Source organism: Macaca fascicularis, chromosome 14, assembly GCF_037993035.2.
Source record: "Macaca fascicularis isolate 582-1 chromosome 14, T2T-MFA8v1.1".
NCBI lineage: Eukaryota > Metazoa > Chordata > Mammalia > Primates > Cercopithecidae > Macaca > Macaca fascicularis.
In genome coordinates this window covers 1,831,934-1,854,593 of record NC_088388.1, presented here as the reverse complement: position 1 = coordinate 1,854,593, position 22,660 = coordinate 1,831,934, and the positions used below count along the sequence as shown (strand labels likewise).

The window sequence follows — 22,660 nt, the reverse complement described above, 5'->3', positions numbered from 1 at the left end:
CCTGGGTTCAAGCGATGCTCTCACCTCAGCTTCCCAAGGAGCTGGGATTACAGGCACCCACCACCGCACCTGGCTAATTTGTTTTTATTTTTTGTAGAGACAGGTTTTCACCATGTTGCCCAGGCTGATCTGGAACTCCTGGGCTCAAGTGATCTGCCGTCCTCGGCCTCCCAAAGTGCTGGGATTGCAGGCGTGAGCCACTGCACCCGGCCCACACAGCAGCGATGTTTAATTTGGTTGATCTTCATCAATTTTTATTTTTCATTCTGTTAACCTCTTACATTTCTTAATTATTTCCATTCTTCTCTTTCCCTTGGTTTTAGTGTTTTGTTCATCTCCTAATTTCATAAATTAGATGCATACTTATTAATACTTTCCCCTCTCTATTTTTTTGTTCGAGGGTAATCCATACTTTGTTTTCTTTGTTTTTTAGTCTTCCCCCTTTCTGATGTAAGCATCCAGGCCCCCCGTGTCCCTCTGTCTTGTTTTAGCTGCACCCAGGGCTTTGCTCTGGGTTCTCCCATTCTCCTTCAATTCCAGCCTCGCCCACTCTCTCTGACCACGTCCTCCCTGATCCCTGCGCGATTCAGGTGTGTTTTTACTTCCTCACCCTTGCTGAAAGGGCCGCCTTCCACTTAGTTGGGTTCTGACTTGGCTGCAGAGGGCAGACAGTTGGCTGGGGCATTCTTGTGTCCGTGGCCAGCTTTGGTCACTGTCTCCCACGCGTCCTCTGGTTTGGAGGCTCTGCTTCTGTCCCTGTCTGTTCCACCAAGCCAAGTCATTTCGTTCCAGTCCCAGACACCTCACCCTGTGCTCTGCGGTGAGCATGAGCTGCGTTGCGCACTGGGATCACGGACTCCTTTTCCCTTGTGATGCTGCCACGGGCTCCCACCGCACTCCCAGTCCCAATTGTGGAACACGTGGGGGACGGAGCCACTGCCCATGGGTGGTGACCACCTCTGTCCCCAGCATAGCTGCTTGCCTCCTGTTCATTTGGTGCTCCTTGGGGGCCTTTCAGAACCAGGCAGCACAGCAAGACTGGCGACATCCAACCAGCAGATTTCACCTGGGGGTACCCCGGTTCCCACCTTTGCATTACCCAGTGAACACGCCTCGTCAGGCACGGTGTGGCTGAGACTCCCGCGTGCAGGCCTGCTGTGCGGGTGCAGGCTGACGGTGCACATTGGTGTGTGTTGTGGGGTCACACACCTGGGATGATGTTGCTGTGTGTGTGTCTGTGTGTGTTGTGTGTGGGGTCACACACCTGGAATGTTTCTGTGTGTGTGTGTTGTGGGCGGGGGTGATATTTCTGTGTGGTGTGTTGTGGGGGGGGTGATGTTTTTGTGTATGTGTGTGTGTGTTGTGGAAGTTGATGTTTGTGTGTGTGTGTTGTGGGGGGTGATGTTTCTGTGTGTGTGTGTGTTGTGGGGGGTGATGTGTGTGTGTGTTGTGGGGAGGTGTTTGTGTAAGGGAGGTGATGTGTGTGTGTATTGTGGGGGAGTGATTTTTTTTGTGTGTGTGTTGGGGTGTTTGTGTGTGTGTGTGTTGGGGGTGATGTGTGTGTGTGTTGTGGGGGTGATTGTGTTGTGGGGGGTGATGTGTGTGTGTGTTGTGGGGGTGATGTGTGTGTGTGTTGGGGGTGATGTATGTGTGTTGTGGGGGGTGGTGTGTGTGTGTTGTGGGGGGTGATGTGTGTGTCTTTTGTGGGGGGTGATGTGTGTGTGTGTGTGTGTTGTGGAGGGTGGTGTGTGTGTGTGTGTTGTGGGGGGTGATGTGTGTGTTGGGAGGGTGATGTGTGTATGTGTGTTGTGGGGGGTGGTGTGTGTGTGTGTTGTGGAGGGTGATGTGTGTGTGTGTGTGTTGTGGGGGGTGATGTGTGTGTTGGGGGGGTGATGTGTGTGTGTGTGTTGTGGAGGGTGATGTGTGTGTGTGTTGGGGGTGATGTGTGTGTGTGTGTGTTGTGGAGGGTGATGTGTGTGTTGTGGGGGGTGGTGTGTGTGTGTTGTGGAGGGTGATGTGTGTGTGTGTGTGTTGTGGGGGGTGATGTGTGTGTTGGGGGGGTGGTGTGTGTGTGTGTTGCGGGGTCTGCACACGTGTAATGGTATCTGGAGGTTCTGTTTTGTCCTCCAGGTCCTGGCCTCGTCCCCATCCCCATCCCAGGCTGAGGAGGCCGTGCTGTGCTGCTCCCCCTTCCCTCCCTCCTTGGCCCCCTTCCCCAGCAGCAGAACTCCCAGATGTGGCCGCCCGCCCCCGAGTCTTTCTGGGGCCCGTTCTGGACTCCAAACCTTCCTCTGTGAATATTTTGCTGTACAAGTCTCTGCGTCTTGATCCAATTTCTGTGATTTATATTTTCCATAATTCTCTCTGGTCAGGATTTTCAGATTTACGACCCGCATGCGCTCTGCCGTCCTGCGTTCTGGAGAAGGCCGTCTGTGTCTTCCCCGCCTGCTGTGAGCTGCGAGTGTGCTCTCCTGCACTGCCCCCACCAGGGCCTGGGGTGCCCCTCACGCGGGAGCCGCTCCCGCCTGCCTCCACCTTTCTGGGGGGTGGCAAAGTCTTCCTTGCAGCTCTGCCCTCCTCCCTCACCCCCTCCTGAGGCAAAGTTCCTGTGTCCCCAGTGGATTGACTGGCACAGAGGGACGGGGTCTGGGGCTGGGGTGTGGCCTGCAGATCCCTGCTGCAGAAAGACCCCAAGGAAGTGGAGAGCGGAGGGTCCTACAGGCTCGGGCGGGGATGGGGCCCGCGTTTTAGAGGGAAAAGCCATGGGCAGCATCTGATGGGCATCCAGGCACCACCCTGGCCATAGTAACAGGTGGTACGTGCTGGCCATTGCCCTCCTGAGCTGGCCCCGCGGATGGCCAGGATGCTGTGCCCTTGGCTAGCCCCTACCCACATCCCCCCCGTGTCCCCCAGGGCCCCCCATGCAGAAGCAAGTACACACTGTGGAAGGGGGTCTGCGGCTTTATTCACAGGCCCCAGGGGATAGAGGCAGCAAGGACAGAGATGCGGGGGGTGCCCTGGGATGGCCTCTTCACCCCCAGGATTGTCAGGGAGCCCCTGACAGGACTGTGGGGGCCGGAGGATGTGGAGTCCCACGGGCGGCCCTGGTGGGCACGAGGGCGGAGGGTCTCTGCCTCGAGGGGCCTTTCTGTCCTCTCTACTTCCAGCGCCCGCCGACTTTGCCCTTGGCTGGGGTCCCAGCCTTCTTGCTGCTGCAAATGGGAAGCAAGCGATCCTTGAGGGTCAGGACCGCTGTCCGTGCCCCTCCTGGTCCTCCACTCTGGGTGGACGCTCAGCCTGACCCCACGCTGCTCTCCGGGCACAGGCCCGGCCCAAGCTCTCGGTGCACACCCAGCTTCAGTCCAGGCAGTGCCCACTCACCTGTGCCTGGCGGGCCTAGGTCATTAGTGTGGTTAGGGAGCTGGCACGTGAGCCCAGGGCACCCTCCCTTTGTCCTTCCTTCCTTGCCTGAGGTACCACTGCAGACAGACCCCGAGCTTGGGAAGACTGTCTTGGCAGATAATGATAATCCTTTCACTTGGGCTCGAAAGAGTCCTTGGCCCTCCAGACAGTGGCCTCTGAGGGGTGGCGGTCCCAGGAACCTGCCCCGTTTGTCTGAGGCCTTCACGTGGCCGAGAGCCAGGAGGAGCTGGGTTCGGGTGAGGGATGGAGGCAGGAGGAGGACAGGTGTGCTCCGGCCCGCGAGGCCAGCCCCTTTCAGACGCGGCTGCTCAGCAGGACGCCTGGCTGGCAAAGGCCGTGCCCTCACACACGTTCCTGAGCACCCTCAGCACATGCACACGTGCACACACGCAGGCACATGCACACCACGTCGACTGCCCGCCCTCAGAGGGGCCTGCAACGACCCCTGATGGCACAACAGGGAGACGGTGAGGTCGCGTGCACCAGGGAGGAGCCTGCCCCGGGCGCCACAGGGAAGCCAGGGCTACAGGAGGAGGGAGAAGAATTCCCAGAAAACATTGAAACTCCAAGTAGCCCCCAAACACCGCGATCCTTGGAGAAACGGAACTGGCTGCGCAGCTGGGCTCGGTGACAGGATCCCCGGTGTGGCGTTGCCGAGGGCACCCTGGGTGCAGCCCTGTGCGGGTGGTCAAGTGGCTGTGCCAAGGGATCCCACAGCCCCCCGGGACACGATTTTATGGACGAGGCGTCACCATCCTGAGGAGTCCATGATTTTGCCCAGCGTCACAGAGGGGCTGGTGACGAAGCCCTGGCTGCTTAACTTCCTGTCCTAGGTCCTCTTGGAGGGTGGGACACTGGCAGATACCCCGGGGCCCAGGTTGGCTACACCAAAGGCCACCGAAGCAGCCCCTTCTAGGGTCCCCTAGCTGCCCTCTCCCTGCAGCCAGTGCCAGACTCGGGGCGAGGGTGTGACAAGCAAGCCCCATTGGGTTCCCTCCTCCTGACTCTGCCATCCCCCAGGGCTCCCCTGCATGCAGGAGAGGGAGGAGGCTCCGGGTCCCTGGCCACAGGCCTGTGCATGCTGGCCTGGGTGGCCTGACCGGGTTAGTCTCGTTACTGCCCGCCCAGGCCAGCCACCACCGGCCCTTGTTAGGGACTGGCGACAGCGGCCAACCGGGAGGGCCCCTGTGCCCAGCGCGGAGTGAGGACAACAGGGCTACTCACTGCTTCTGGGCCTGGTCGATGCGGCTTCTGAGCGTGGTGATCTGTGAACAACATGAGTGACTCACTGCGACGACCCAAGAGCCAGGCCTGCGTGTAATGGGTGGAAGGCCCGTCTCCACCGCAGGGTGGGCTGGGCTGAGCGACCCAGGGCTGCTGGGCCCCCACGAGGGCTCCTCGGCTCCCTTACTGTCTCCTGGCTCCTTGTGCAGGGGGACACTGTCCCTTGGCCCTCGGGCTCGTGCCTGGACTTACTCTCGCCAACCTGTACTGGCCTGGACTGCCACACACAGCAGCCCGTAGCTGGCCACTTACCTTCAGCCTGCGGCAGGATGTGGGGCAGGGGGCACGGAGCATGGATGAGGGGGTGGGGAGGGTGCAGGTGAGGCCTGCAGACCCCTCCTTCCCAGCTCCAGCTCCCTTCAACTGCTGAGCTCTGAGCTCCTGGGCCAGCCGCTCCTGCCCTCCTGCCTGCACCCGGGGGCACTCCGTGGCCGCTGCTGGCTTGAGGCGGAGCTCCCGGGAAGGTGGGGGCCCTTTCTCGCTTGCCAACAGGGCAGCGGCCACTGGGAAGCCCCCAGCTGCAGGCACGAGGGGAGAGCGGGGGCAGGAGGAAGGCTCCAGGCCCCCTGCCACCGACATCCTGAGCGACCCAGGTTTTTGCCATGCGAGAGGTTCACCTCACCGTGCAGCGCACACCCACGGGCCTGGCCCAGGGCGGACCCGGCTACTTACAACTTGGCCAGCATCTGCACTCTGGCCCGGACATTCATGATCTAGAAAGACCAAGATGGTTACAAGACTGGATGGGCAGCTGAAGCATCAAAGCTGTGGGCTAGCTTGGCCTGGTGATGGCCCTCCAGGCTCTGCAGTCCCTAGGGACCCGCTGTGGCCGCATCTATCCAGAGCCAGTGTGGGTCCCTGACTCAGCTCTGGGAACACAGCCTGGGTCCTGTGCAGTGAAGCCCATCTCAGGGCCAGCCCCTCTGGGAGAGCCCCGAGGGTGAAGTCAGGGCTGTCCCCCATGCCTAGACCCCCTGGGGACAGCTCTGGGAGGGAGTGTAATCATCCTGCTTCTGTGGGAGGGGAGCTCGCGGAAGCTCGGGTGGAACAGGTGGTGTGCGCAGAGCCCCTGAGAAGGTGCTCGGATTTGCCTGGCTGGCTTGGACGGGTCGTCCCGCACCCCTGCACCCGAGTGGAGCACAGGCCCCGTGGGCAAGCTGCTCTCCCCTGGGGCCTCTGGCGGTGCTGGAGGGTGGACATCGTGTCCTTGATGGTGATGCTGGAGTGTCTGCATTTGCCCCAAGCACACAGGTCATCCACGGCTGCGCCCCTCGCCCCTGGAGCCCACACGGGTGTTTGGGAGGGTGGGAAGCAGCTCGGCCTCCATCCTAGCTCCCACACTGCACCCCAGTCCCTGAGGCCACCCAGGCAGGCTGCCTTCCCCAGCCCCAGCTTTGCCTGCAGCGATAACGCCTGCAAGGGATGGGGGCTCTGCTCCGTCCCCGAGCGGCACAGTCTCAGGCCCCCTTTTCCAGCCGCAGGGTGCAGCGTGTCACCCCTCTCTGCCTGCCCTGAGGAAGCAGATGTCTGGGGCCCTGGTGGAAGCCAGAGCCTGGGTTTGCGGAGGAGGCTCTGTGGAAAGGACGCCCCACACCGGACAGCCTCAGTGCCCCAGGGCTGAGCTCGGTGATGATGGGGACTTTGTTTAAGCTTAAAGAGGTTCAGAAAATGAACCCTGAGTCCACTCAGCCATGGCTGCTCTGCCATGACAGTCCTCATGGCAGGGGTGACCAGGGCCGCCCACAGGGGTCAGCTTCATTGCTCAGGGTGCTGCGTGGCCAGCCAGGAGGACGGGCTCTGGCCACAGTCCCCATCAGGAGAGCAGCCTCAGCCAGGGGTCAGTGGCGACAGCCTGTGTGGGCCTCTCAGGGCCCAGGGCCCTGTGATGGGCAGGTCCAGAGTTTGCTCGGGACGCAGGGAGTGGCTGCTGTGGCTGGTGGGTGAAAGCTGCTAGGGCCTCAGGGCCGGAGGTGCCAGGACTCACATCATATTTCTGGCGTTTCAACTTCTCCCCAAACTCGAACTTGTCGGTCTCCAGCTGGTGCAGGGTCTCCCAGAGCTCCTTAGCTTTGTCCCTGGGGCAGAGGAAGGGGTGAGGCTTTGTTGAATAAGCCCCAAAGGCGGGGCCGGGGCCCTGGAGTCCTCCTCCAGCCACTGAGGAGCACAGTCCTCGGCGGCTCGGGGAGCAGTCGGCAGCCCCGCAGCAGCCACCCCTCACCTCAGTTTGTCTTCACTGAGGTGGTCGATGTTGAGCGGCTTGCGTCTCTCAGCAAGAATCTTCTTCTTCATTTCGCGGGCCGTCTGCTTCTTGCCTCTCTTCTGGTCAGCCTGGAGGGGACAAGTCCAAAGAGAGGGGCCTGGTTTCAGGAGGGCGCAGTGAAGGCTGAAGGCTGCCACCATGCTCCCAGCAGCGGCACTCGCCTTGGCCAGGTAGCTGCTGTAGTTGGCTCCCATGGAAGACAGAGCTTTCTTCTTCTTCAGGTCGTCCTCTGCCCTCCTCTTGGCATCCTCCTCCTCTCTTCTGGCCTTTTCCTCCTGTGGAGACCCCATCCCCAACACGCTCAGGGATGGAGAGAGGGCTGTGCTTTCTGGGCAGGCTTTAGGGACCCACCCTGGGCTTAGAACTCTCTGGAAGGACCCACCCTGGGCTTAGAACTTTCTGGAAGAATCCACCCTGGGCTTAGAACTCTCTGGAAGGACCCACCCTGGGCTTAGAACTATCTGGAAGGAAGCTCCAGGTCTTGGCCAGGATTTGTTGTCTTGCAAGGGGTTCTGCAGGGCGTGGGGGACTTAGCCAGTGGCTCTGATCATTGGCCAATGACAATGGGAACCCCAGGAGGAGGAAGGCCTCAGTCCCCTGCATTTCTCTGGGCCTGGGGTTCATTCGCTGGTGAGACAGCGGTAGGGATGATGCCCTCCTCACCGCCAGTCTGTTCTGGCGCTCCCTCTCCTTCTCTGCACGAATCCTCTGCTGCTCCGCTCTCTCCGCACGGCGCTTCTCCTGCGGCCGGAGAAGTGCGTCTGCTTAGCCCTGTCCCCAGGTCCTCCGAGGGTGTCCACCAGCCCCTGCTGCAACCTGAACTGCCCCACTCACAATTCTCTCCTTGAGGGCGACCAGCTCCTCCTCCTCCTTCTTCCGGGCTTCAAAGTGGCTGTCGATGAGGGCCTGGAGCTCCATTAGATCTTTGTTCTGACGCTTCTTCTGGATGTCCTGTGGGCAGGGGCAGTGGGCGTCAGCCCCACCCCTCTCTCCAACCGCTGCCCTGCCTGGCCTGCCTTGCAGCAAGAGGTCCCTTCCCTTGCCCCAGCAGATAAGCCCTGAATCCCTTGGCCACCATGAAAATGGCAAGTGGCAAGGAATGTTTCCCCTTCTCCACATTGCCACGGCTGCTATCCTCATAGAGGCCAAGGGTGGCCTGATTTCTGAGCCACAGAGCAGGGATGGTGCCCAGCCGTAAGCTCCTCAGCATCCTTAGGATGAACTGGCCCTGACTTGGCTCTGTCATCATCCTCAGAGATGCCCTGCATGGGCCTGGCAGAGAGAAGACTGCTGAGTGAGAGAAATTGTTGGATAAATAGAGAGGCATGTGAACAGATGAACTGATGGATGGGTGGATGAGTGAGAGAGGATGGAGACAGATGACTGGGTGGATGGATGAATGGATGGATAGGCAGATGGGCAGAGGGATGGATATGTGGATTAATGGTAGAGGATGTGTGGATGGTGGGTGAGTGGCTGGGTGGGTGGATAGATGGGCGGGTGGATGGGAGGATGAATGGGTGAATGGGTGGGTGGGTGGGAGGGTGGATGAGTGGATGGTTGCATGAGTGAGTGGATGATACATGGATCAATGGATGGATGAGTAGATGAATGAGTGGTATGAATGGATGGATGGATGGATGGTTGGGTGGATGGGTGGGTGGGTGGGTGAGTGGATGGATGGATGGATAAATGGTTGGGTGGATGAGTGGGTGTGTGGGTGAGTGGGTGGATGGATAGGTGAATGGGTAGAGCTTATGTGGGTGGGTGGATGGATGGATAGAAGGATAGATAGAGGAGAAGGGAAGAGAGAAGTTTAGTTTTAGAGGGATTTCCTCTGGTCCAGGAATAAGTTATGGTAGAATTGTCCGGACCCAGGAGGCCCCAGCTCTGGCTGCTTGGGAGGAAGTGACCATCTGAGGCCTGGCTTGGAGCCCAAAAGCTGGGGTGTGGGGAAATCGTGGCCGTGTTGACCGGAGTCCTGTAAACTTACATCGAAGTCCACTTTCTCCCCTTCTGGAATCTTAGGAGCAGTGAGTCTGAAGAGGAGACAGAGAGGCCCATGAGCAGAGACCCGGGAACCCACCCCAGAGGGTCAGCCTGGCGCTTTCCCCGCTGGCCCCTGCTGACCCTGGTGCCCTCCTGCTCTGGCCCCTAGCTGAGGATGCCCCGCCCAGCGGCACGTTTGCCCCAGCTTTATTCTTACGGGGTTTGTAGCCCACCGTCCTGAGAGTGGCTTGAGACCCTCAAGAATGCTTTAGCTTTCAGCGCTGCCATCTGCCTTTCGGCTTCCGGCCGTTGCCAGTGTCACTGCACCCCAGCTACCAGGAGGGCACCTCCGTTTCCTTCTCAAACAGATAAACAGACGCAGCCAGGTCGGGTGAGAAGCTACAGCCACTGTGGGTGGCGGTGGTCTCCCTGGGCAGGAACGGCCACTGCGAGCCTGTGCCTTTCCCCAGCCCCTCTTTCATCTTTCTCTCTGGCAGCCCAAAGGAAGGAGGAGGGGGGCTGGGAAGAAAGCAATCTGGAGGGGAAGCGAGGCCCCTCTCCGGCTGGGTGTGCAGTCCCCTCCTCTCACCAATACATTCCAGATGCAGCAAAGAGTTAAAACAACAACCATTTTTTTTCCAACAAACCATAGAAGAAAGTGGAGCTAAATATCAATCAAAAACTGGAGCAGGAAAAGGTTTCCTAAGCTCAGAAGCACCAGAAGGTGCCTCTAAGGGAAAGAAGGCCAGATGACGCCACGCAAATGAAAAACTTATGTATGTGAAAAAAAAAAAAAAAAAACGGAAAATGGAAAGGCAAAAAAAAAAAAAAAGACTAAAAAAATATTTTCAGCAAATACAGAGAAGACTTATATCCTTATGCAAACTGATGACTAAGAAAACACAGAGATTCTTCCACCAGGAGACAAATGAGCAATGGTCATGGCTATGAGTTCTCAGAGAAAAGACGACCCATCCCAAAGTCAGGGAAATGTTGGCCCCGAGTGACTGTTAGGGCGCAAAGCCAAGCAGCCATGAGGTGCCGTTTCTCATCCATCAGAGGCTGCAATGTAAAAGCACGTTCCTGTCCCTGGGTGAGGAGGGTGTGGGACACAGACCCGCTCACATCCCACGTAGGAGACGGCGTTGGCCAGGCCCTTGTGGAAAGCAATTTGGCAGTGGATGTCAAAGCCTTAAGAACATTCATACTCTTTGACCCAGTAATTCCAGTTCTGGGAATGTGGCCTACGGAAATAACCCTAAAGACAGAAAACGCTTTCCAACCGGCGTTATTTATGATAGTAAAATATTGGGGAAAGCCTGCAATAGGGGAATGGTTAGGAAAATTACGGTTTGTCCAATTGATGGAATATTATGTGGCCATTCAAAATATTTAAGGAGACTGTGTAAAAACATGGAAAAATACTTATGAATAGTGCTAAATTTTAAAAAAGCAGAATTCAAGGCTGCAGAGACGGCATGATGTTTGAAAAACAGGGCCGACTTTAAATCTTTTTTTCCAAGCGCTATGCATGGAAAAAAGGAAGAAATAAGGCTTTTTAGTTCTTTCTGCTCTTTTCCACAGTCTGGCTGGCTGGGTGGGAGAGTTATAGATGACGTTTTTTTCTTCATTTGACTTTTATATATTTTCCAAATTTTCTTTCATGAGGTGTTTTATTTTCATAATGAAAACACAAACAATTTTTCTAAAATGAGAAAATATCTCGTGATCTGGCATTACTGTACTTAAAATCACTGAAAAATACAGTGCAAAGGATGGGAATATGCCGGCTGTACCCTTCCGATGTTCTCACTCTTCTGAGGATCTGCAATGCTCCCCAAGTGGGAACCAACAGTGAGTTAAGACACTATGAGATTCCACCTCGCACAGGGCAGAACGCAGGCAACAGCACCCGAGAGATAAAAGGGTGAATCACGTAGCGAGTGCTGCGGCTGGTGAGCACTGATCAAAAGCGGAAAAGTCAGAAGAGCTGCAGTAAAAAAACAAACCCATGAAGTGCTCACAAGCAGGTGCCATGGGGACAAGATGCTCCGAATTCTGCCCCAAAGGGGGACAGGGGCCCCTGCACGGTGAGCTATTTCGGACACGGTCAAGGTGTCATTCTGAGGTGGGTTTCTGGGGTGGGTCTCCCACCTTTCCCCACTTCTGGACTCACTTTCTTGTCGATGTTCACATCTAGGGCTCTGGGAGTCCTCGCAGTAATGGCGGGGCATGATGTGGCCTCCCGAAGGCCATGAGGTGTCGTGGTGGCCCGACTCCCTGCACCCGGCACCCTGCCTTCCTTCTTCGACTCTCTCCCTCCCACCTCTCCTCCCTTCTTCTGCGTCAGTAGCCTCCCCCTGCAGGAAGCCCCCTCTTCGTCTGTGCCGAATGACCCCGCGCAACATCACACCCTGCCGGGCCTCCAAGCCCATCTCCCAGGTGACCCTCATCCCTCCCACCCTGTGCTCCGAGCATCCCTCCGAATGCAGGCTCCAGGCATCTGGCCCTGGCCCGCTCCTCCACCCCCACCATGGAGCACACTCACTGGGCGCCACACTCACTTGGCCGCCCCCTCCCCAGAACACGCCCGGTGCGGGGCCTGCCAGGACCCCACACTCACTTGGCCGCCCCCTCCCCAGAACACGCCCGGTGCGGGGCCTGCCAGGACCCCACACTCACTTGGCCGCCCCCTCCCCAGAACACGCTCAGCTCGGGCCTGCTGGGACCCCACACTCACTTGGCCGCCCCCTCCCCAGAACACGCCCGGTGCGGGGCCTGCCGGGACCCCACACTCACTTGGCCACCCCCTCCCCAGAACACGCTCAGCTCGGGCCTGCCGGGACCCCACACTCACTTGGCCGCCCCCTCCCCAGAACACGCTCGGCGCTGGGCCTGCCGGGACCCCACACTCACTTGGCCGCCCCCACCCCACACTCACTTGGGTCTTGGTTTCTCCTCTGGTCCGCACAGCACCAGCGTGGGAAGAGGGACACCAGTGTGGGGAGAGGGACACCAGCATGGGGAGAGGGAGAGAGACAGCCCGGGTGAGACTGGGTCGCCTGGGGCCCTGGGGTCCCCCTCACTGAAAGCTGCCGTCCTTTTCAGCTGGGTGTACCCCCAACCCCCAGAAACAAGAGGGTCCTGTTTCTGCTCTAGGCCTGCAAAAGCCCCTGGCAGGGTCAGAGGGGAAGAACTCAGGGCCTGGGGCCGGCAGGAAGGGTGAGGAAGAGGTAGGGAAGAAATAGGAGCGAGACAGGCAGCATCCTTGAAGGCTGGGAAGGGAGGAGACGGAGGAAAGAGGACAGGGGCCCAGAAAGAAGATGGGGAGGAAAGGGGCTCGGGAGAAAGGGGAGGGGGGCGCTCTGCCCGGGCTCTGGCACTGCTGGCTGGTCCCGCTTACTCCCCCTCCACTGTGTGGCAGAAGCTTGGAGCAGTGGCACCTGCGAGGCCCTGGCAGCCCGACCCCAGCAGCACGGTGCAGAGCAGCAAGGCCTAGCCCTCTGAGGCCCCCGTGCCAGGGGAAGAGAAAAAGGACAGAGGGAGAGGAAGGCAGGGCAGCGAGAGACCCCAGCCTGTCCTCTTTCCCTCGCGTCGGCTACAGCCAGGGTCCTGCACCTCCAGCGGCGGGGACGGGCCCTTACCTTCCGCGTCCTCCTCTGCGGTGTCTTCCAGGTGGCAAAAGGCACAAGCACACATGCAAGAGAAAAGCCAGCGCAGCTGCGGGAGCGGCGGGCAAGGGGCCTGTGGCGGGCAAGGGGCCCACCCCTCTCACTCAGACCCTCTCTTCCCCAGGGTGCGCCTATGGGGCCCTACAAGTGTCAAGGGGCAACGTGGGGGGCTAAGAGCACTGGGTCTCATCTGTCCCCCTGGTCTGTCCTCTTGGGTCTGGCAGGGCCAACCTTGGAATCTGAGACCCTCCCCACCAAGAGGGCATTGCAGCCGGGGTGGGTGCAGCCCCTTCGCTTGGTGCTTCCTGGAGCCTGAGCCCTGCCTGTAAAGGCAGTGTTGCTGGGTGGAACCCAGCAGGCCATGGAATGACTACAGCCCTCAGGCCTCAGGAGCCTCCGCCGGCAACGTGATGTCTAACTCCTTGCTGGTCTCAGCCCCAGGAGCCCCTGCCTGAGCCCAGAATGTCCACCGCAGCCCCCATCCACAGGCCAGGAGCCCAGGCGTGCTCACCCCTGACCTCCCTGGGACCTGCCGTCTGACTGCCACATGGCTGCTGTCCTGAGACTGGGCCCCTCTGGGACCCCCCTGCTACCTCTCCCTGGCTTCTCTGGGGCCTGCCTGGCCTGACCTGGCCACCCTAGTAACGGGCGGCTTCTTTTAGGATACGCTCAGCTCCTGGACCTGGGGTGGACCTGGCTGGCCTGGCCTGGCTGGGGCCCAGGAGGGGGGTCTGCTGCTGGCGTAGTGGCACCCGCCTGTCCTGTTCCTTCAGTCCCTGCTCTGGGCCTTAGGTAGCAGCAAGGCCATTGACACGCAATGCCCTCGGCCCTCCGAGTCTGGCCCAGAGCTGTCCCCTGCACTTGGCTAAGGCCAGCAGTCCTGGGCCCAGGGGTGGGGGTCCTGCCTTGCCAGTGCCTGGCCCGGGGTGCACTGGTCCTTGAGTCCTCCTTGCTGGCAGATACTTCGGTTGCCTGGGAGCCCCCACCAGAGAGCCCGCCAGCACTCTTGATTTTGCAAGTGGGCCTGAGGTCACCCCTTCCAGATGCCTTGGGGGACGTGTGCACCGGGAGTGAGCGGTGGGGCATCCTGAGTGCCACAGCCTGGCCAAGGGCCCTGAAGGAACGGCGTGGTGAGGATGATGAATGGGCTGCTGGCCCCGGCCTCCCTGACTTAGGGATTTTGCTGGACGCAGTGCGTGGCTGAGGAGCCCCCCCGGGTGGGAAGGCCAGCCAGGGGGGAGGGTGAGGTTGGGTGGGAGGCTGAGTGCTTGTGGGGAGCGACCACACGGCCAAGCAGCAAAGCTGTTCCGCGGCCCTGCCTCCTCTGCTCCTGCTCCACCCTCCCCTGCTGTCTGTCTGTCTGTCCGTCCACTGGCCTCAGTGCTGGTTCCAGAGGGACCCAGCGACCCTGTCACCCCCATAGGCCATCTCCTGGACCCCTCCCTGCACGGCTGGAGTCCCATCCCCCTCCTAGCGTGTCCCTTCTTGTCCAGGGGCCTCTCTGAGGCTCGAGTCATGCAACAGCTCAGGCCCAGCAGGGAGGAGCCCCTCAGCTCCACGGCCCGTGAGTGGGGGGAGCTGAGAAACGCTCCCCAGCTGGGGCCCCTGACTTGAACGTGCAGCTCTCTGACCTCCGCCCAGGGGTACGGCCAGTCCCACTGCCAGGAAGGCCAGGCCCACCCAGGGGGCCTCCTCACTCCGGGTGTGTCTGGCTCGGGCCCAGGCAATGGGTGGGATGCTGTGACCTGGCTGCGCCTTTGCACGCATGGCCCCCGGCTGTTCCGGGTCCCCAGCGTCCCCACCTTGGGCCTCAGCCTGCCTTTCTGCTTCACTCCACTTGCCCCTCCACCCTCCCTTCCACCTCACCCCTCCCTACCTTCCCACTTCTGGCTTGCTAACTGGAGCAGGGTGGAGGCCTCTCCCGCGCTCTTCCCACCCCACCCTGGCGGATCCAGAGGGTCCCAGTGGACCCCAGCACAGTCCTCCCAAGGCCTGCTCTGCCTCGGCCTCAAGGCTGGCCACCCCCACCTCCCACCTTCCTGTGGGCAGCCCGGGAAGAGCCTCGCTGTCCCCAGGCTATGGAATCAATGCTCTCTGCCTGGGAGACCCAGGGAAACCTGCACCCCGCTGACACCAGCGCTTCCTAAGCCGGGGTCCTCACTCTGTCCCCAGCCCAGAGGCCAGAACCGGTTACGTTGTTGGTGGCAAATGTCACAAGCGGTGGGCAAGAGGGAGGAAGTGAGAGAGGACAGAAGGGAGGACGGGGCTCTGGCCTGGAGGCTGGGGAGCACCAGTGTACCTTCTTGAACTTCCTCTGCAGAAGCAGCATCGTGGTGGGCAGAGAGGGCGGGAGGGAGAGAGAACCAGTGTGAGCGATGGCAGCGCAGAGAAAGGGGGGGTTGGCAGGGCTGAGGCGGTGGGGCGAGCAGGCCAGGCTGTGCGGGGTTACGCGGCCCCTCTTGTTCCTTCTTGGTTCCTGCACCCCCCACATGGCCACATGTGCCCATGTGGCATTGAAGTCATGCACGTACCTGGTTCATGAACTTCATGGGCTAAGGAGGCCACGGAACAAGAGGCAAAACCGCGGGTCAGAGGTCAAAGGAGAAGGGTCCGAGGTTAATGGAAAAGCGGCCCGTCGCCACTCGAGGCCGAGGGTGGGGCGCGTGCGGGGATCGAGCAAGACACGGTCAGAGTTAGCCCAGGCACGGCCACCACCCCAGTCCCATGTCCCCAAACCCTGCTGTCAGCATCTGGGAGCACCCCAGGTGGGGAAACTGAGGTGAGCTGTGGCTCTAGCCCTTGGTAGAGAAGACTCGGTACTGGGGCTGGGCCTTCCTTTGTTTGCCCCTATCCCGTCTGTCCTGGGGTGCCCCTGGAAGGGTGTCTGTGCCTCTGGCCGGAGCACCAAGGCCCATGGGCAAGGTTGTAGCCTGGCCAGGCAGCCCCAGGGGCCCACAAAGGCAGTGCTGGTAGCCCTGGGAGGCAGAGCCACAGACGGGCCATGGAAGGCATCCCCAGGACCCCCATTCCTGCCATCCCAACAGCTGGAGGCCCACTTTCTTTCCCTGATGGGATTCTTTCCACCCTCCTAGGGTGCTGGCAGCCCTGGGCACCAATGATGGCTCTGCCTGCTGATCTGGGCATAGAACCCCAGCCCTCCCATCTGCCCCCAGCCTGGGTGCACCTCAAGGGTCTCACAGGCAGAAGGCTTGGGGGGCTGGCGAGGGCACGCGCACGAGGGAGCTGACTGTGCCAGGCTGCAGGGTTCTGCCCGCAGCTGCTTTCTCTCCCCTCACTCTGGTGTCCCAAGATGTGGCGGGGGGTCCTGGCCAGGCCCAGGGCTCAACGCTACCACGGGCTCTTGGCTGCTCACCCTGGGGTGGAGGACTAGGGTGGGCCTATGTGTCCCCTCTGCCCCATGCTTGGGGACGCCCTGCTGACCAGCAGCCCAGCCTGGGGAGTCCCTGGCCCTGCTGCCTGGGAGGCTATGGGGAAGGGGGCCCACCCTCGAAACCCCACGCCCTCTCTGGTCAAGCATTGGCCATGGTTAGTGGGTTACATTAGGGCCACATGTGGAGGCCCCTTGGCTGGCTGGTACCTCGTGGCTTCCCCACCCTCTCCCCCACCCCCACGTGGGCTCCAGCCAGGCCCCGGGCCCCACATGGGGACCAGAAGTCCTGTGTCCTCATACCTTCCTCATGGACTTCTGCAGCTGAGGAGAGCCAGGGGTTGCAGGTGGCAGGGGGAGAGAGGAGAGGGTTAGACAGGGGCACACGGCAATCCTTAGAGGCAGGGTGGAGGTCAATGTCGGGTGGGGCAGGAAGGCTGGGGAGTGGGCATGGGGGCCGGGGCCTTGGACCCCACTTACCTTCCTCCTGGGCTTCCTCTGAGAGCCGGAGAAGCCAGGAGCAGAAGAAGGCGGGGTTGGGGGAGAGAGGGAACAGAGACAGTGATTAGAGTGTACTCAGGCCGCAAGGACAGGAGGCCGGCTGGCCGGGAGAAGAGGGCCTGGGGCTCGCTTGGCTGGGGTAAAAGATGGGGGTCAGTCCTGCATCTCTGGCCAGCCTGGGGAGCACAGACTCCCACCAGCAGAGCTGGTCACTGTCAGTTGGGCTGGGCCCGGTCCCTGAGAGGGGTTCTGAGGTCCCTCCTACCCTCCCGGGGGCCGGGTATTCCCATGCCTGGAGGCATTTGTGCACAGAGGCCCTTGCTAAGTCCCGCTTTGCAGGTGACGCAAGTGAGGACGGGGACAAAACCCACAGGGCCTGTGGGAAGCCCCGGCTCTGAGTGCGCCCGGAAACAAGGCTGGCACCAAGGGGTCTTTGGAGACATGTCGCATGAAGACCCTTCTGTGGCCTTCCGTGGCCTCCCAGCCTACCCCGTGGCTGCCCCAAGAGAAAAGGTGGCTCCCCAGGGCCACAGTTCCCTCCCAGAAATGAGTCTTTCCACCTTTTCGGGAGAAAAAGAAATGTTTTGCTGACGTTGTTAGGGTAGCCAAGTGTTTTCAAAATATTTTCAAAACATAGCACTTAGGACTCCTCACAGGACAGCCCTGTCTGTTAAGGTTTCGTGAACGCGCTCCCCAGTTGAGCGGGTGCCAGGGATTCCAGGGCAGCGTCGTCGGCCTGAGAACTGCCGCCCCGCACGGTTCCCAGGTGCGCCCACGCCCGCCCACGCCTGCCCGGGCACGATGGAGACGCCCACAGACCACACCTGGCCAGCACAGGGAGGGGGCTCCAGGCTCCACCCAGGGTTACAGCACAGGGTAGTGGGTGGTACAGCGGGATGGAGACACAGGGAGACAGGTGGAGATGGAGGTGGAGAAATGGGGACAGAGAGGCCAAGAGAGACAGAGACTGAGAGAGAGAGGCAGGGAGAGACAGAGACCAAGAGGCTGAAAGATACAGAGACAGAGAGAAGCTGAGAGATAAACAGGCACACAGAGAGCCCAGGGTGCCAAGAGAGATGTGGAAAGGAACTGGAGAGAGATGGAGAGACTCTGAGATGCCGGGAGGGCAGACAGAGAGAGAGGCTGAAAGACAGCAGCACTGGGCACGGTGGGGCACCTGGTGTTAACGAGAGTGAGGCCCTCATGACCAGCCCCAGCGAACCCCACGCACCACGGCACACGGAGGGTGAAGGATAAATGAAGGATCATGAGTGCATATTAATCAATTAAAGAGACAGGGGTTAGTGATGATTTACTGGCTCATTCATCATTAATTAAGTGACAGCCTCATTCATCATTAATTAATGATGAATGGTGATTGTTAATGACTAATGATAAGAGAGATGGATGGTTGATTGATAAGCTCAAGGCGGCCTGGAGCAGCCTGGGGAGGGGGTTCTGTGAGTGCCACACGGGGAGGGGGTTAAGTTCTAAGGAGGGGCTGGGGGGCTTCCAGCGGTTGCCGGAATTACCTTCTTCTTCGTACTGCTCTGCATTGGGACAGAACAAAAGAGGGGAACCACGTTAGAAGGGGCCGCCCGTGAAGGGAGGAGGAAGAGGAGGAGAGGCCAGTGTGTCCTGGCCCTAGACAGGCCAGTGACTCCCCCTGGCCAAGGGTGTGGAATTGGGGGTCCTCGAGCCCAGAGGAGGTGCTGAGGAAGGCAGAGGCTCTGGTGATGATGGTGGCTTTTGGTGGGCTCGGGGGTCCTGGATGCCCACGTCCCACAGTGGGCATGAGAGAGGCAGAGAGACAGGGCAGAGCCTGACCCGCAGGCCCCTCAGGACTGTGTGGCCACCCGTCGGGGAAAAGACCCTCGAGGCCCCCAGTCGGACAGCTGTTTTCTGGGGGTCACTCAGAAGGCACCCATGGCATGTAGCCGATGTAGGGCTGCTAAGGGGACATGTGGTATGCACAGTCCAGCCCCCTGCCCAGGTGTGACCCTTCGTTCTAGAGCAGGAAGTAGAAGGAAAATGGGTTATACTTACCCTCCACCTGTTCACTGTGGGGCAGGGAAAGAGAGAGAAAGAAAGAGAGAGGTGGTGAGGCTGGGCTCTGCTTGGACTTGTGCAAGTTAGGGCGTGCTCCAGGCCCACAGAAGCCAAGGGGCCCGGGTCCCGAGCCGGGCGGGGGGTAGCCACCAGCTAGGTACTCACACTTCCTCGTCAGACATGGTGGAGGTGGGTGGTTTCTGCAGAGAGAGATTGAGAGACAGAGAGAGACAGAGAGAGAGAAAGAGAGAGGATGGAAAGAGAGTTCGGAGCTGCCTGAGCGTAGGGTGGGGGATGGACTCTTGGAGCAGTGCTGTGGGGAGACTGCGTGCAGGGTTTGGGGGCCAGCTCTGGCCTTGGACGAGTCCACCTCTTTGGGCCCCCCCTTCCTCCAGGGCTCCTGGCCCCTCCCAGCCCTTGGCGCCCCGGACTCTGTCCCCTCTTCCTGCCTTGGCTCCAGCCTGGAGCTTGGAATCTTGGAGTTGGACGGGATGTTGGAAGGTCGTGGCATCCACCCCCACCCAGGGCAGACATCCTCTCCGCAGCGTCCCCTGAGGAGGGTCATCCAGAATGCAGGGCGTGTGCCGTCCAGCCCGCTCTGGACACTGGAAAAGTCCTGCTGATGGAGCTGAAACCTGTCTCTGGGTATTCTCTGCCCAGTGGGTGTAGGCGGGGTCTCCCTGCGAGCCCCTGGATGACCAAGGCTGGCTCCCCAAGATGGGTAATCTGCTCAGCCTACCGTTCCCCATGAGAACCCCTCCTCCCTGTTTGAGCCCAAAGCTCCCTTCTGTGCCCGTTTTCCTATGGGGTGCTCGGAGTCCCTGGTGTGCCCACCACATCCCTCTGAGGACCCCTCCTCCAAGATCACAGAGTAGGGAAGCTGCTCCGTCTTGTCACCCCTGTCTCCTGAAGACACTGAGGCTGAGCTCCGGAGCACATTGGGTTGGGTCTGGGCTGCTTCCCGTGCACCCCCCCAGCCGGGCTCTGTGCAAGGCATACTTGGACTGCAGGAGCCCACTGAGAAGCCCCCCCATTTCCCTCCCAGTGGCCGCTTTCCCCAGCCCCGGGGGTGCTCTGGATCTGTCCCTCCATGCCTGGGACTGGCTGCCCTGTCCATGTGCGGTGGTGGCTCCAGGCCAGCATGCTGGGGACCATCTCTCTGTGAGCTGGCCACGATGCACACCGGGCGGCCAGGCCTGGGGAGGCTCTGAGCAGCTGCACCGGCATGTTGGCCAGGGTTTTAGAAAACAAAGTTCATTACAACACAGTACAGATCACTCGAAGACAATAGTTACGGTCCCCCCTGGGAGGGCTGTATAAGAAAAACACACGTTCATCAGCTAAAAATGCATCTACGTTGCATTGCTGAGGTGGGAACCGTTTTCCAAACCCTTTGTCAAGAATGTTAATTTTCCCAGAGCAACTTAAGCTCCATGCAAAATTATCCAACAGATAGCTGTCTTCCAGGCAACGGGGGCCGCTTTTCCCTATCCCAGAACCTCTTCCTGAACTCTGCTGCCCCTCAAGTGAAGCCTCTTGTAACTGCCACGGCTGGGCCAGGCTCTCCTCCGTCCTCAACCCCACCAGCCAGTGTTGCCCAGGCCCCCGGCGTGACCCAGTCCTGGGCTGCCCACCGACCCCTCGTGCTGTCCTCCTCGCTGCTTCAGGCCCCAAACCCCACAGCCTCCTCTAGGGCCACCCTCTGTATGGAGGAGGGTCAGTGAAAGGAGGGAGCGGAGCCCGGCCCCGCCCTGCTGTGCCCACCCCGACCCTGGCCGAGCTGACACCTGTCGACTGCCACAAGATGGGGGCGGCGTGGCCCTCGCCTGGGGTGGGTTATTTATAAGGAGCCAGTGGCAGCTGAGGTGTCCAGAAATAGGCAAGACATTTCTGCCCAGAAACCCAAGACGTGGGTGAGGCAGGTGTGACAGCCCAGCCCTCCTTGGCCCGCAGCGGCCCCCTCACCCTCGGGCACCCAGGCCCTCCCCAGCTCCTCATATTTCCCTCCTGTGCCCCCAGGCCAGAGTCACATGGGTGCCCCGACACCCCCAGGCAGGGTGACCTCAAGGCCCACCGACGTGAGGTGGGAAAGGCCCACTCTTGAAGTGGGGAGACTGAGGCATCTGGTTTTCTGCTGAGCGCCTGGAAGCAACACAAGGCTGTTCTGTTCCCCGCAGTATGGCCTGTGTCATCGCCCCTCTTTGGGGAAGGGGCTGGTGGCAGGGGTGTGCTGGGGGCAAGGGACGGCATTTCAACAGCTGAGAAGCAAAGCAGGTGTCCAGTTAGTGCCTGCCTCAGAGGGGCTGCGTGAAAATAACCTATGCGGTCAGGTTCCTTAGGCACACACGTCACCCTTCCCTCCTTCGGAGGTGACGGGGCCAGGGTGGGGCGGGGAGGCAGGAACCACTGCCCCTTGCTTGCTGTGGTCCTGACCATGCCCCCAGACCTGCTGTCCAGCCAAACAACCTATGCCTTGCCCCATGTTCGCCATGGACTTCAGGAGGGGCGCCCAAGGCCTGATCAGACGGCACAAGTCAGGGGGACCGTGTCCAGGGCAGGGAGGGTGGGTGGGGGCTCTTAGGAGCACCAGCTCCTCCAGCCTCCAGCCAGGGGGACGCCGTGGAGCCCAGCTCCTCATTCATGCCCCGTCCTGCCCCAGTCCAGCCCCTGTTCACTTCTGTCCTGCACCTCCAGACACTGGCCCCCAAGACTTTGAGGGCTTTAGATGTCCCTGCCCTGACGCAATCCTGGGCTGACCATACATGAGCCCCTGCCCTCCTATCCTTGTTTTTGTCTCTACAAAATGGCGGTGTTGGAGGCCCAGGTGCAAGGGCAGCATGGCAAGGCCAGGATGGGCCCGGGCAAATGTCTGCATGGCAGCTGCAAGCCGGCAACCTAAGCCCTGGCAGCGCCCCTGCATGGCCTCTTCCCTGCCACTCACACCCCGCGCCTCTCTGCCTCCTGCCTTCAGGCCACTCCCTAGCACTGGGCGTCCCTAAGCCCCGACTTCTCCCCTCCCGGCCTCCCACACTCTGCCTTCTTCCGTGTCCTCCCGATGCAGAGACCATCACACCACTGTGTCCGCATCCCACACTCTCCGGACCCTGGAGCAGCCACCTGGGGGCTTGGAGCCACCATGCTTCAAGTTGAGATGCTCGGCACCACACGGGCCTGGGACCTCGGTGCCCCAGGACCCCAGAGTGTCCCTGGAACAAGGGGCTGTCCACCCGCACGCAGGAGGCCCCATCGGCCCCAGCCCTGGGTGGCCGTTCCTGCCCATACCCACCTGCGGGTTGAGTGTGAGAAGGGCTGGAGCTCCCTGTGGACAGGACCGGCTGCAGGCACTGGCGCCCGGCTCACACCCTCGTGTTATAGTGACATTTGATCTTCCCAGCAGCCCATTGGCCAGTGGCTGGGTGGCCGGGGTGTGTGTGGAGTCAGCGGGGGGGTGGGGGGGCTGTGCCCGTGCAGGCCCCTTACCAAGTATAGGAATAGCCAGAGGAGGAGGATGAAGGAGGCCAGGATGCAGAGGACGTGCTTGGAGAAGGAGGCAAGGTCCTCCCTCCGCCTCCAGGAGGTGTCAGCTGCTATTTTTACTTCCAGCAGCGGGTACATTCTGGATGGGCCGAGGAGGGGAGGAGGAAGGTGTTGGGTGGCCCTGGGGCACAAAGCCGAGGCTCTCTTTGGGCCAAATTGATGTGGGGGTCACCAGAGCCGGGCTGCCAAGTTTCCCATCTCCTTGCCCCTTCTTTCTGAGATGTTCTGTGGGAGTAAACCTTTGTCCAGGAAAAGGGTCTGCACAGCCAGGGTTCCCTCCCGCTACCCAGCCCAATGCCCCAGGCCCTTTGCTGTCTCGCCTAGGGGAGGAAGCAGCCTGAGGCCTGGGAGACCCCCCATGAAACTGAGGCCAGGCCCCCATCCCATCTGAGACCCCCTTAGAGGTCAGCTGTGCTTCCCCAGGTGGACGCCACTGGGGCCCACACAATAAGCGGGCGAGGGACATGGCCAGGCTGGCTGCAGTCCGAGTCTGCCATACCTCGCCTGGGGCTGGTGCCATCGGAGGGAGCTATATCTGGAGTTTGCTGGGTGAGGGTC

At 60.4% G+C, this 22,660-nt stretch overlaps 1 protein-coding gene across 37 annotated transcripts; it reads right to left on the bottom strand.

Moving 5' to 3' along the window:
- Positions 1-251: 251 nt before the first annotated feature.
- TNNT3 (troponin T3, fast skeletal type) lies at positions 252-22,131 on the bottom strand. Of its 37 annotated transcripts, none has more exons than XM_074012836.1 (19): positions 22,046-22,131; positions 18,731-18,765; positions 18,563-18,576; positions 18,049-18,066; positions 16,496-16,513; positions 16,319-16,339; positions 15,159-15,179; positions 14,927-14,941; positions 12,601-12,624; positions 11,898-11,916; positions 8,961-9,006; positions 7,802-7,918; positions 7,631-7,708; positions 7,129-7,242; positions 6,926-7,035; positions 6,692-6,782; positions 5,380-5,420; positions 4,648-4,688; positions 252-3,212 (listed from the first exon to the last, which is right to left on the bottom strand). In XM_074012836.1, exons 2-19 carry the CDS (start codon positions 18,745-18,747, stop codon positions 2,716-2,718), a joined length of 1,302 nt encoding a protein of 433 aa, XP_073868937.1. In that variant the 5' UTR covers positions 18,748-18,765; positions 22,046-22,131; the 3' UTR covers positions 252-2,715. The 37 variants fall into 37 exon arrangements, with proteins under 37 accessions (XP_073868937.1, XP_073868948.1, XP_045226569.2 ...); XM_074012847.1 differs by lacking the exon at positions 22,046-22,131 and adding an exon at positions 21,683-21,911; XM_045370634.3 differs by lacking the exon at positions 22,046-22,131 and adding an exon at positions 21,852-21,911.
- Positions 22,132-22,660: the final 529 nt, after the last annotated feature.